This window comes from Priapulus caudatus, unplaced genomic scaffold (assembly GCF_000485595.1).
Source record: "Priapulus caudatus unplaced genomic scaffold, Priapulus_caudatus-5.0.1 Scaffold1, whole genome shotgun sequence".
In the NCBI taxonomy this organism is placed as follows: Eukaryota; Metazoa; Priapulida; class Priapulimorpha; order Priapulimorphida; family Priapulidae; genus Priapulus; species Priapulus caudatus.
The window spans coordinates 849,697-862,676 of NW_014577062.1; the positions used below are offsets into that span (position 1 = coordinate 849,697).

Below are 12,980 nucleotides of genomic sequence, written 5' to 3' on the forward strand. Positions count from 1 at the left end.
CTATTCTATTATCACACACACTCGACTCAGCATACATGAGTACACTACTATTGTCACTTTATACTTTACTTAGCCTGACTGCGACATGAGCATAGTTGGAGTGGACACGGTTGAGAAGGACACGCAGAGCATGGCTGGCTAGGCTATCGTAGCTTTGTCCAGTCGTCCTTTCGCAGCACTGCCGTTTCTCAACTAGAAATATACGCAGATGAGATGCGTTAGTATATAGAGATGAAAAATAGAGAGTACCAGCTGTCGTAAACTACTATACGGTATTTTAACCTAGATTTGCGTCGTAGAACTCATGTAAAATTAATTGCTTCAAATGGATAAACATTCAACGCGCCATGGCGGTGGACAATTTCAACATCATAAATTGGCATGTCTATTCAGTATATGCATATAATTATGTTAAGCACAATGGCGACTAACGATATCCACGAAATACTTGGTGGAATTAAAATAAATTCAAGAGACACATAGATGTTTTCACAAAAAACAGAAGTTCTCTGAATCAGCCATAAACTAGTTTATATGTCATCCTGACACCTCATTATTGCACAGCATTAAAACAGAATGACGCTTGTGTACCTATCTACAGAAGATTTACAGTTAATAACAGTTTTCAGCAATAAGATTGCGTGATGAAGTAGTGATACTGCCATAAGAATGGCTGTCTGGCCACTTATATTATATATATATATATATATATATATATATAATATATATAAATAGATATAGATATAGATATGCCATATATATCCATAATTCCTCAGGTCGCGTCTTACTGGAGTTGAGCAAAAGATTTTTTTACCAATTTTAACAAATTTTTAACACATCTAACAAGAACAACCATATAAATGGATGGAGAAATTCAAACCCATTCCCACTAGAACAAATTCATATATGAAATATTGGAAGTTTTCCTGCCACATAATGACCATTCCCTGCATGGTGGCACAGCTGAAAGCCAGCCAATTATTTCTATTGCAAAATGCGGTGATTTCACCAGCGCAAAACTATACGCGCATTTTCTAAATAAAGTTACTATTTTTTTATTATTTGCAACTACACAAACGACACACAGTCACTGATCCGTAGCTTCACAATTTACGTACACTTGCTGTGTGCAAGGATCACTTCACGCACCACTTACTACTACAGGTGTGAAAACCCGCAGCAATCCGTGATATAAATATCGTCAAAAACGTATTTTCTGCTATTATAATACTAGTAGTAATAGAGTCCATCGACTTCAATGACAGTCGGGGAAAAAACATTTGGAAATGCAGCCAATTTATCGAGCTGTAATGACCAATTACACCACAGCAATAAGCAATGATGAGTTTGACGATGCAGTAATACCAAACCTGTCAAACCTGTTACTATAAGTCAAAGGGCAGTCTAGGGAATTTACTGTTTAATTGCGAATTTTACAAATACGGAAACCATTTCAAATGATTCTGCATGGCAAAATACGAAGTCTGGATTGCTACATAGGTAGAGCTACTATGTTATAAGATTCTTAATATTCCTCTTCGTTATCCCAAACAAACAAAACGAGATAAATCCAGGGTTCTCCAAGCTTTTTCATTATAGCATGGGGGTGCTGCCTTTACGGTCATAGTTGCAAATCGCCGAAGGCGGTTTGCATGCTAGGGAGGTCCGGGGGCTATGATATTTAGCATGGCGGCTATGATATTTAGAGTGGCGGGTGCATTTTAGGATGGCGGGGCTCGACGATAGCCTGGCGGGCCGCCAGCTATAAGTGCTCTTGGAGAACCCTGGAATCATATAACCTACCTAATAAATGCTAGACGAATATATATAATGAGTGAAACTCATGCCATAGAGAAATAGGTCATATGGGCCAGTCATTGACCAGTAATTGCCACACGAGTTAGCCACATCCACATTTGGCTTCTGCTATAATATTATATATAATCCATATATATATATATGTATATATACAGAGCGCGAAATTAGCACAGGCCCACCGGCATATGCCGGCAAATTATTTGGAGGGCCAGTAACATTGGCAAAACACTGGCCCTCCGAGCCGGTGGCTTCAGCCGTGTTAGCGAGTATCTTCATTGTTATTTATAGTAAATTTATAGCAAATTATAGTAAATAGCCTACATTACTGTTTTACCTGAAAGTCATCACGCCATAATTTATCGACATTTTATACAAAGTTGAAATCGAGAATGCAAGCGTGAAACATGACATTGACAAAAACAACAGCAAGCAAAATTTGTGCGTGCTGGTAAATTATGGTGAGAGCTGGTAAAAAAAAACTGCTGGTACCAGCCCTCTGGGTCGGTGCAAAAAATCATCATGCCCTGTATATATATCAAGAGTCCATAATAGTCCATTTCTATTATGGAATCTTGATGTATATATATAGAGATATAGATATAGATATATATATATATACACATATAATAAATTCCATATACATGTTCGATCATATATATACGCATTGTGTCATAACGCTGTCTGAACAGATGCTTTTACCTCAACATCGAGAACGGTCATCTAATCTATAATATGACATGACCGCTTGTTCTACTTAATGCTAACATTAACAAGTGCCGCGAGCCGACAGCGCCTTCATCTACGTCACTGCGGTGACTCTGTGGTGCGAGTGCGTGGATTCTAGCTAACACCGTTAGTCCCAATGTGTTCACATACGCGCCAACAGTGGAAGGCACAGGGATGGTATCAGGAAGCCTTCTCAAAGGAATCGGTTCATTGGCAGATCGTTTATGAAAAGTTGTGCCACAGAGAAGCGCCGTACGTTTAAGTGTCTTAAGCATAAGATGGAAGCTTCCCATCATACGTGTAGCAACATATTAACCTGTAAACTAATTAACGCATCGGCAAAAAATACAGCAGTACGTTCACGCACACATGCACTGGCAGTGGCCACTGGCAGTGGCATAAGCCTTATCATGTGAACAGCATGGAGCAGTACAGAATTGCCATAGAAATAGTTATACATCTTACAGGGAGCATAAACCGATCTGTCCAACCAAATTCTTAGCTTTTGAATTTCAATCACCTAGTCGACTGGTGTGACAGTTGTAGGCCTCATCACATCCAGGATGCATAGATTCTACTACGCAAAAGCCGGCATGTCAGAATTCTTTCACAGTAAACCAAATCCATGTTTAACCCTCTCTGACAGGTCAAAAGTTATCCGACCACTTACTCTTCGCATCTTTCTGCTCTTCTGTCAGCCAGCAAAGAGTACATTCATGGTCTTTCAATTAAGCATAAATGCTAGGTCACTGCTGAAACAAAAAAGTTTATATCAATCGCTTCCCGTCAGACCAGTGTCTCAGAAAATCGTCTTAAAATCTGCACCTGTGCCCCACTATGACATTTGACCTGTGACCTCCAATTTCAGCACAGTGATGGCTTTTCCTACCATGATGCTATACACCGACTATCACTACCCTAGGGTGAGCCGTTTAGATTTGTGCCGCAATTCTGCATTTCCTCCCAATACCTTAAGTTAAGGAGGGAATTTTCCCCCTTCTTGTACACCTCTTGACCTTTGACCTTTGACCCCCAGCTTCGACATCCCAACTCGTCTTCAGATTACCCCCCCACGTCCCGAATATCGTGACCGTACGTCGAGCGGTTAAGATTTGTGCCCAACTGTTGACAGACGGACGGACGCACGCACGATCATGCGATTCTACAAGCTGCATCTGACTATGTCAGATGAGCTAAAAACAAATGCAAGCATAAATACTTTTTACCTTTTAAGTAATGCATCAATCACATTTCTTCGAGCAGAGACAAATTTAATGTTTTACTAATAAGCTCATGCATCATTGTTGAAGTGGATTTAGATGATGAGTCAAGTTACTTTTGAATTAGCCTGAAAGCCACGAACGATTGGACATTTTGTGATTGAATTACAGAAAAAATTTCGAGGAGCCAGAAAAAACGTGATGCGGCCATGATGCCGAGGCACACCGAGGATTGACACTTTGTGTCTTCCAATCACAGCGTACGCCGCACCTCTCCGTTATAATTTCAAAGGTGGGGACCCATTGAGGTACGGAATCGCCGATCTCAAGAACTATGGCATTCTGCTAGGCTAGAACGGTTTCCTAGGATAGAGTTTGACACAAAAACGAAAATAACACGGTGTTTAGCGCACTGCGCTACGTCTTTCTGTTGCATTTTTGCATCTCCGTAATCAGGATAAGCCCCACCTTCTTCGTTGATGGGCCTGAATGGGGCGTCACCGAGGTGACCGGTTCCTTTCCCCAGCCTGTTTACTTTTCGTAAATAATGAAATGCCTGGCCGATGCATTTCGCATCTAACAGGAAAATTTTCTGCATTTTCACTCGCTGTCGGAAGTGAACGAGTGCGTTATTCATTGAACAATTCAATAAAACACACACAATGTTCGGAGCTAATGTTTACATACATCTCTTGGATGTTTTATAAGTAAATATAGGGATTTTCAATAAAATAATGAGTTTTTATATGTATTTACCACGATTTACGTATAGAAACTATATATTATTTTTACTGATTTCTCCGTAACTTTCCTTGGAGTTTTCATCGTCTTTCAATGCATTTCGGTAGGTTTTCTGCATGATTATTATTTTGCGCAGGCCTCATTTTGGAAATCCTCCAACATTTTTACTTCTTCCTTAGTTAAGTTATACTTATAGTCCATCTTTCACTGTTATTTACTTAGGAAGGAAGGTAAAACTAACTGTGCATTCGTATAATTTCACTCTTGCTTCTATAGTATGATTTCCATAATTTTGCTCTTCTGCCCATGATAACATATTTCCCTCATCATGAACCTACATTTTTCAGTTCGGACTCTTATCATATCGTTATAACCTCCTATATCATTAATTAAATCCCCTAGGCCTAGGTATGAATATTTGGTGCAATTTTTGATTACTTGGTTGCCTATTAATATCTCCTTCTCTATCCTTTCTTTGTTTGTGAATTTTATAACCATTGTATTTGTTTTGTTCATATTAAATTCTAATATTTTTGATTTAGCTAATCTGGAGAATGACTGAGCGATTTTTGTGACTGTTTTATAATCTCCAATTCCTACAATATCGTCAATATATAATCATTGTCATCTTCTAAAACTACAGACCATCCGCTGCCCGCTGTGGAGACGTGCGCCGAGCCTCAAATTTAGCGCACGTCTCCACTGCGAACAGCGCTTCATACTTGAACATCCCCGCGGTCGCGTGCGCATATCCCGCGGAACTGCGCGTCTCATCCGCGTGCAGCGCTTAGGATCAACAGCAAAGCTGTGCCACGCAATCTTGTATCATGTCTCTCTGGATTCAGTTTGAGCCTTTATGTATTAACCATTGTTGAACTATTTTTGCTTTATAGAAAAAATATTATCACAATGCCCAGATAAGCTGTCTGACACACTACAGTAATGATGGCAAATCGCTAAGATGAGATGGCAATGTCATCAAAGATGCACTACTTTTGCCACAAACATCCCAAAAATTATCAAAACAACTGATGGGGGTGAAAACAGTTGAGCATCTATTGATTAAGTCAACCTTGATTTCTGATCGAACCGAGTAAAAAACAAAATAAAATAACACAACTCCCATCTAAAGCAGAGGCGTAGCTAGGATTTTTTCAGCAGGGGGAGGGGGCACTGGGGGCCTTACATTTTCGTGGGGGGGAGGGGCACAATATATAACTTTTTTGTTGTATTATACTGTTCTAACGGCATTGTTTTTAATTCAATTTTTTTTTATCAAGAATGAATTTTCAGTGGGGGGGCACCTGGGGGGGGCACAGAAAATTGGTGGGGGGCACGTGCCCCCCCCCAGGCCCCCCCGTAGCTACGCTCCTGATCTAAAGAAGGTCTAGCATAATTATTACAACTTAATACTTTTTACAGGGATTCACTTATATAAGTTGCAATTGATAATGACGGTGAAATTAAGAGCATCAATTAATGCAGAACCTCTTTTGGGTTGCTTTGCTTTTATATTTGTTTATGACACATAAAATGCCATCCAAATAAAATTATAATCTGCCGTACAATCAATTAATTCACCGCCTGCAATGGCTTTGAAGTTCACAAAAAGTTTACTTGCACTTCCCTTCCCATCCATCTATTCCGCCTCCTCCTACCCATACCTCTCCTCATATTCTCCCTCTCCCCAATGACTTCACCCTAGCTTTCCCATATCCCCCTTACCTCCTCTGTCATTGTATATGATCAATATCAATATTAATTAAATATACATCAATATATACTTGTCAAAGTTATGAAGTAAAACAGCCTCATAAAGGAAAAGTCTCAAAAAAGGGGAAGACTCATCATTGTCACACATTAATTCACTGATTATTTGTAAAGTATAAGAATCTAATTACAATGTAATACAAATTATAAGCATGTGCTACAACCCAGTACACAATTTTTGTCATCACTTCACGATTGTACATGTGGATGCATGGGAAACAAATGGAAACTGTATGTGAATTGAGATGGTCATGGTACGTACATGTCAGTTTGTGAACAAAGTGGTCACCAGCTTTGGAAAGGACAGTCAGTCAAAGTAAGAAGTAAAATTGTAGAGACGTGGTTGTCAGAGTTTGAGGTTGAGATAAGAAAGGTTGTTATGTCCAGTCCAAAATTCCGTACAAAGTGGCCCAATAATGAAGAGACATACCAGGGTAGCAACTAAAGGCTGTGACAATGTGACATGACAGAGGATCGGTATTCGTATTCCTCCAAGGTGCACTGGGAGCATATCAGCCAGTGACAGAATGTGTAGGAGGGAGGGTGGGAACCGAGAAAGCAAGGAGACATGCTGAGAGCAGATAGAAGAATAAGATGGGTGTGCAGGCAATGGGACACACTGCTGGCAGCATTCACATGAGAGGGATTGAGGAGAAAAATTAAGGCACACAACACCTAAGAGTTGAGATGGGAGCCAGCAGGTCCACAGAGATATGGCTGCTCCTACATAATTGTATATGAATAACATACACCTAATAATGTCACACGATCATGTTATATGATAGAATGTATTTAAAAAATGTGGAATGGTCATCCGTTAAAGTCCGTGTTATTTGGGGTAATCATGTGTGGTTGACAGTGAACATGCATGTTGCTGGGAAGGGGGGGGGGGCACTCACCCCCACATTATGGTAGATATGTGCTACTGCGAAGTCAAAAATGGGGCGCTCTGGCACGAACTCAGACCTGAAAATGGGGGTCTCTGGAACTAATGTTTGTTGAATATGGGATGCTCTGGAACTGGCTATGTTCGAAAATGGGGGTCGAAAACAAAAACAGCAGCAGCAGCTGACCATCCATCCATCCATATGTGCATGCGTTGCATGCATGCCTTCACGGCCCAGCTTCAACGTATTCTGAAGTACGATGCACTGGAACGGAAATGTTAAAAACTATGGTCTCCGGAACGGCAAAAATAACGGAAAATATGGGTCTCTCCTGCGGCACATACCTACCATGCAATATATATGGAGTGCTCCCCCCCACGGGGTATGTTGTCAGGATTGTTATATGGGTGCACGGCGTGAAGGGTGCTGCATTAATGAATATATAGCTCCGACGTTTCGTAATATATACCCAGGTTGCTAGGTTGCTCATCTAGATCACAGGTACTTGGAACGTCTCAATAAAAATAAAAAAAGTAAATAAACACGAAATGTATTTACACCGCACGCTAGCTGCTGCACACTGACACATAAATATATATATTATTTTTATAATTTATAAATAAATATATATTTATGTGTCAGTGTGCAGCAGCTAGCGTGCGGCGGCCAGCGTGTTTGCAGAGGAGCATTTGGACGGCATTTACAGGAAATTGTCGGCAATAATAGGTCAAGGAGAGTAGAGAAACATTAAGACTTTGGTAGTAAATAGATTTCGTATTTATTTATATTTTATTGAAACGCTCCAAGTGCCTGTCATCTAGATGATTGATGAGGTGAGTCATCAATCATCAAGCCGCAAAACGCACAACTTGTATTTGTAACGCCCTGGTATGCTAAAAATAACAACAACTACAAGACTGGGGTGTCTCTTAGCCTTTGAATTTTTTTCTCAATGTACCGGTATTTGCTTACCTGATGCGGGCACGTCTTGCAGCAAGTCTTGTACAATGCTTCGAAAGAAAATATTTTAATGATAAAAGAAATTAGCGTTGATGTTGACGTCGTAACAAATGAGCATCACTATATCACCATCAGTTGATAGATGGGTATAGACCATAGACTGATAGACGGGTTACAAGTCTTTTTAATACGGTATCTTTCACAGCCGTGAGGAATTAAGGTGTCCGACTGTGGGCGGTTCAATTTATAGAAGATTGCTGATTTTTGCGAGTTTGCAAGATGCCCGGTTAATTTTCTTACGTACATGCGTATCGTACGTGTCCAATTCTAATATAATTTTGAGGTGATCGAGCTCCTCAGCTGTGCGACAACATGTAAACGTCGAAGGCAGGGCAACTCAAGCGTTGAATCGTCTAGTAGTAGTAGGCGTGTAATGCGTCCTAAATTTGTGTGCCGTCGACTGACATGATGGCGATGGTCCCAAGAGCATTGTTTACATCGTTTATGTTGCTAGTCTTTTTGATTCTACTGGCTCTGCGGCTGGATGAAAAAACCAACTGGAACTGGTTTATCGTGTTCATCCCCATGTGGATTTTTGACTGCTTTATACTTATATACATTGTGTTTGAAATGATAGCGCACTGCAAAAATGGAATCTTTAGAAATGAACCCAGTATGGTGCGCAAATCAGGATATCTTGCCTGCGTTTTTTTGAAGCTAGTTTTCCAAGTATTGCTGTGTGGGCGGCTAGAGTATTTTAAACAACTATCATATTTTTACGTAGCCATCCCTTTCTGGCTTGTAATGTCCATTGCAATCGTAGATCTGATTGTGTCATTGCATCACCTAGCGAGAGCTTGATTCTGATTCGGGAGGAAACAAGATAGAATATTCGCCAAATTTGTTTGTCAGTTATAAACAGAACATTTAGAAAACAAGGAGTTACAAACGAGACAAGTGACAATCAGAAAGGCGATTTGATAAAATGAAGTTGTCCGCCTATAGTGAAATCATCAGTGCAGCTGAGAAGCAAAACTATAACAGAAACTGTGTGCAGTACCTTTCTGGAATCTACCCATCTATATCCAATGAGACTTTATACAGCATTGTGTCTCAGGCATACCAGCGATATACAAAGAAGTCCTATCCACAACATCATTCCTCGGCAGCAGTTGAAGCGTACTACAATGCCTACAGTGAGGCAGCAGGAACTGAACCGCCAGGTTTGCCAATGTTAGCCGTTTTACACCAAGCTGGGATTTTTGGCAGGTCTCACTTTGGCTGATAGGGTCTATGTCCCCCAGGGTACTATCGGAGGGTACCCTGGGTACGGTTCGATATATCGGAAATTACCTAGGGGGTACTATACGATATGTCGCTGCGTACCCTGCATTGTCCCACCGTACCCTGATTTTCAGCCAACTGATGTCGTAATACACTCTGTCAAGTTACTACATCACATAGAAGAAACCTCAAAACATTGCAATCCAATAAAAATGTTTATGCTATGTTTGACTATATTTTTTCTTTTTCCTTTTGCATATATTCATATTTTCATTTTCATATTCATTTTCATATATTTCAAATATTCATGATGTGAGAGAAATCTTTCCAAATGTACACCACCAACGGGCACAACAGTGCTATCACCCTGCATGTTGCATAATTACACGGTGATACATACAATTTCCAGAAGAAGTGCGAATACTGAAACGAATATTTTGCGGAAACGGACCGGAAACAAGGAACAGGAGCATAAAGTCAGGATACAGTGGGACAATGCAGGGTACGCAGCGAAATATCGTATAGTACCCCGAGGTACTTTCCGATATATCGAACCGTACCCAGGTTACCCTTCGATAGTACCCTGGGGGACATAGACCCTATCAGCCTCACTTTGGCACACATATAACTCCTGTGATTATCTACCTGTCAATAAATCTAAAAACAACATTAACAAGCATGGTATTGGTTTCCATGTTATTTGGAGAAAAATTCTTATACCAAAGGTTGTGAAATCACACTTAAACTGGATATATATATATATATATATTATAATAATTGAATACATGTTAAGATTCAATGTGCCTGCTTATTGCTAACGTGATAATATATGAAATTGTTTGCAGGTTTTCTTATAACACAGGCAGACAAGTTAAACGTGTCACCTGTTGTGCTGGCTCGGATCATCCTTGAGAAACACTGCACAGATGCTGATGGAAAGCCTCCGTCTCGCAGTATGCTATCACAGATGATGAAGGACACCGCAACCATAGATGATCCTGTAAGCTATGCTCATCCTGATGCTTTCTGCCAAAGGCCCCAGAGGTCGAGCTGTTAGTCGTTTGGGCCCCAATTAAAAAAATCTTTGTTTGCTCTCACCCGACCCAGGCTGAAAAGTTTGGATAGGTAGGTAGGCATTTTTTTGAAGGGGTCTTTTTACAAATTCAGCATGCTCTGGCATGTGTATACGTGCTCGGGTGTGATTGTGTGGTCTGGAGATATCTTTTATGCTGAATGTTTCTTTTGCTTGGTACATATAATGTATTGCCTACAGGATTTATATAATGTACAGTGAAACAAAATTTTATACAATTTGTAAAAAGAAAACGAAAAAAAGACCAATAAAATTTTTTGAGTCGGCCCCATTTTGGCGGGTCGGTCGGGTGAGGGCAAACAAACAATATTTTTATTATGGCCTTGTGTGCTGTAGGAATAGGCCTATGGGTGGTTTCATGGTATTTTGTTAGAAGACAAACACTAGCTTATAGGGCATGTTCCTGTTGTAATAGTAATACATCTGCTAGCTATTGCAAAAAAGAATGATGAAATGTTGACAAGTTTTATTGCCAAAGTCACACATATGGTTTGAAATAAACTTTTTTGCCAGGCAGTAAGTACTTGCTGCAGAGAAAAAACAGGCAGTGAACTTACTTGCCCAAGCAGAAAGATGAGAAAACCATAGAAGTACCACTTTCTCCCAACCCAACAGTACTGTCCTATTGCCTCCGTCTATAAGGATGCTGGGTTGGCCTCCCACCCCATGTTTTCCCTGATTTGATCATTCTGAATATAGGTAAAACTATAGAGTAATAAAGTTTGGGGTGCTTGCCATCATGTTTTGTTCAATCATGGTTTCAGAATAATTTTCCTGGATAATTCTTATCCCTGATCATGTTTCATCATTGCAGATACTTGCAGACGAAGTCCAACTTTGTGTATTGGAGGATGCTCATTATGGTCCTGTAGTTGATAGCATCAGGAGGTCTATAGGATATGAGTATGAGTATAAGCTACAAGAAATACTTACGGTATGTACCATATCGTAATAGATAGACATCCACTAGTGTATTTGGACATCCTTTGAGCAACCTGCTGCAAATTTTACTATCTCTATGATGATGAGAAAAGCAGATAAAAACAACATATATACAGGGATGAGAATCTTCGTGGATTTCACAGTCCCAGGGTCGATTTTGTGACACGTCTAAATCCGTTGAGAGAAAATTTTAGGGGGGGTTAGAATGTACAAATTTTCAGTTTACAGTCCAACAGTACCTTCATTTAATAACATTGTAATATAGTTTTCTTTACAATATAGACACGGCTTAGTTCACTGTTTGAGATTGTCAGACGTTGGCCAGTGTGTGCGTTTATTTGACGCTGTAACTGTGTGTGTATGTGTGGCGCCGCGCGTCGCGGGCGGATGCAGCACGCCGGCGGCCAGCACCGCGTCCCTCGCGGCCTGCACGCCGCGCCACACCTTCTCGCGCGCCTCGTAGCCGGCAGCCCGCCTCCTCGCATCCAGCACCTGCGCACGCTCTTCTCGAGCGGCTCGGCGGCGCCCCTGCCGCTGTCGTGCGCAGTCGCAGGGGGTCGTCGAGGCGGCCAGCGACGCGGCGATTGCTGCGGGCGTGCGGTCGCGCTCGTTGTTGCCGACGACAACGAGCGAGATGGCCGGCGCGACGCGCAGACAGTGAGCGACGGCGGGCGTGCACGCCGCCGCGCCGCCGGACAGGTAGACGCCGACGCACTGGTAGTCGTCCTCGGAGACGCTCAGCCGCGGCTCTGCGTCGTCGAGCGGCCGCCGCTGCGCGAGAACTCGGCGTCGAGGTCCGACCACGTGTGCGAGTAATTGAGCGAGAGGTCGGCGTTCGGCACGAACATCGCGTCGAGCTCAAGCCGCGACGCGGCGGGGACGCGCGGACGGCGGCGACGTGGCGGGACGCGCGCGCGCGCGCGACGCGCCGGCGTGTAGAAGCGCTCGCCGCCGCTGTCTGAGAGGCTGCTGCAGCCGCTGCCGTGCCGACGCTCACACCGCAAGCAGCTCTGCAGCAGCGCGACGAGCATCAGCATGTCGGACGCGTGCAGGCCCGCGGCCGCGCCGCACGAGTACTGCGCGAGCAGCTTGGTGTCGACGACAAGCAGCGCGTGGTGCGCGCTCGCGTCCACGCTCGAGCGCAGCTTGCCGAGCGCGGTCTCGGCGAGCCGCACCGTGCGCGCGCTCAGCGCCTGCTTCGAGCGCAGCCCGCTCGACGGCGTCCGCCATGAACGCCTGCTCGTGCCGCTGCAGGTCGACGCAGGTCGCGAGCAGCGAGGCGACGAAGCTCCAGCGCGCTGCCGCCGCTCGATCGTGCGCTCGGCTTGACGATGGCGCCGCGGCGTGGCCGTAGAGGAAGAGCAGTATGTGGTGGAGCGTAGAAGCTTGCGCGCGAGGAACGCGTCCGTCTCGTCGCCGTCGCCGTTCGCGGCCATGTACAGCTGCCCGGAGAACTGCCGGAACGTGAAGAGGAAGTTGTTCTCCGTGCGCAGGCACATGTACGGCTGCTGCAGCTGCTGCTGCATGACGGCGTGCCGT

General features: G+C 43.0%; 2 protein-coding genes across 2 annotated transcripts; both read left to right on the forward strand.

The window, feature by feature from the left end:
* Positions 1 to 8,747: 8,747 nt before the first annotated feature.
* Positions 8,748 to 9,990, forward strand: LOC106810950 (uncharacterized protein C15orf41-like). Its single transcript, XM_014814475.1, has 2 exons — positions 8,748 to 9,345; positions 9,816 to 9,990. Exons 1-2 carry the CDS (start codon positions 9,108 to 9,110, stop codon positions 9,929 to 9,931), a joined length of 354 nt encoding a protein of 117 aa, XP_014669961.1. The 5' UTR covers positions 8,748 to 9,107; the 3' UTR covers positions 9,932 to 9,990.
* A 94-nt stretch (positions 9,991 to 10,084) lies between these two features.
* LOC106808313 (uncharacterized protein C15orf41 homolog) lies at positions 10,085 to 12,102 on the forward strand. Its single transcript, XM_014811016.1, has 4 exons — positions 10,085 to 10,093; positions 10,269 to 10,406; positions 11,314 to 11,433; positions 11,989 to 12,102. The coding sequence occupies exons 1-4, from the start codon at positions 10,085 to 10,087 to the stop codon at positions 12,100 to 12,102; spliced, it is 381 nt and encodes a 126-aa protein (XP_014666502.1).
* Positions 12,103 to 12,980: the final 878 nt, after the last annotated feature.

Coding starts and splice junctions, on each gene's coding strand:
- LOC106810950 (XM_014814475.1), top strand. CDS start 9,108: ATGAAGTTGTCCGCCTATAGTGAAATCATCAGTGCAGCTGAGAAGCAA. Junction 9,346..9,815: donor AGCAGGAACTGAACCGCCAG/GTTTGCCAATGT, acceptor TACAATTTCCAG/AAGAAGTGCGAATACTGAAA.
- LOC106808313 (XM_014811016.1), top strand. Junction 10,407..11,313: donor CCGCAACCATAGATGATCCT/GTAAGCTATGCT, acceptor TCATCATTGCAG/ATACTTGCAGACGAAGTCCA. Junction 11,434..11,988: donor AGCTACAAGAAATACTTACG/GTATGTACCATA, acceptor TGTCGTGCGCAG/TCGCAGGGGGTCGTCGAGGC.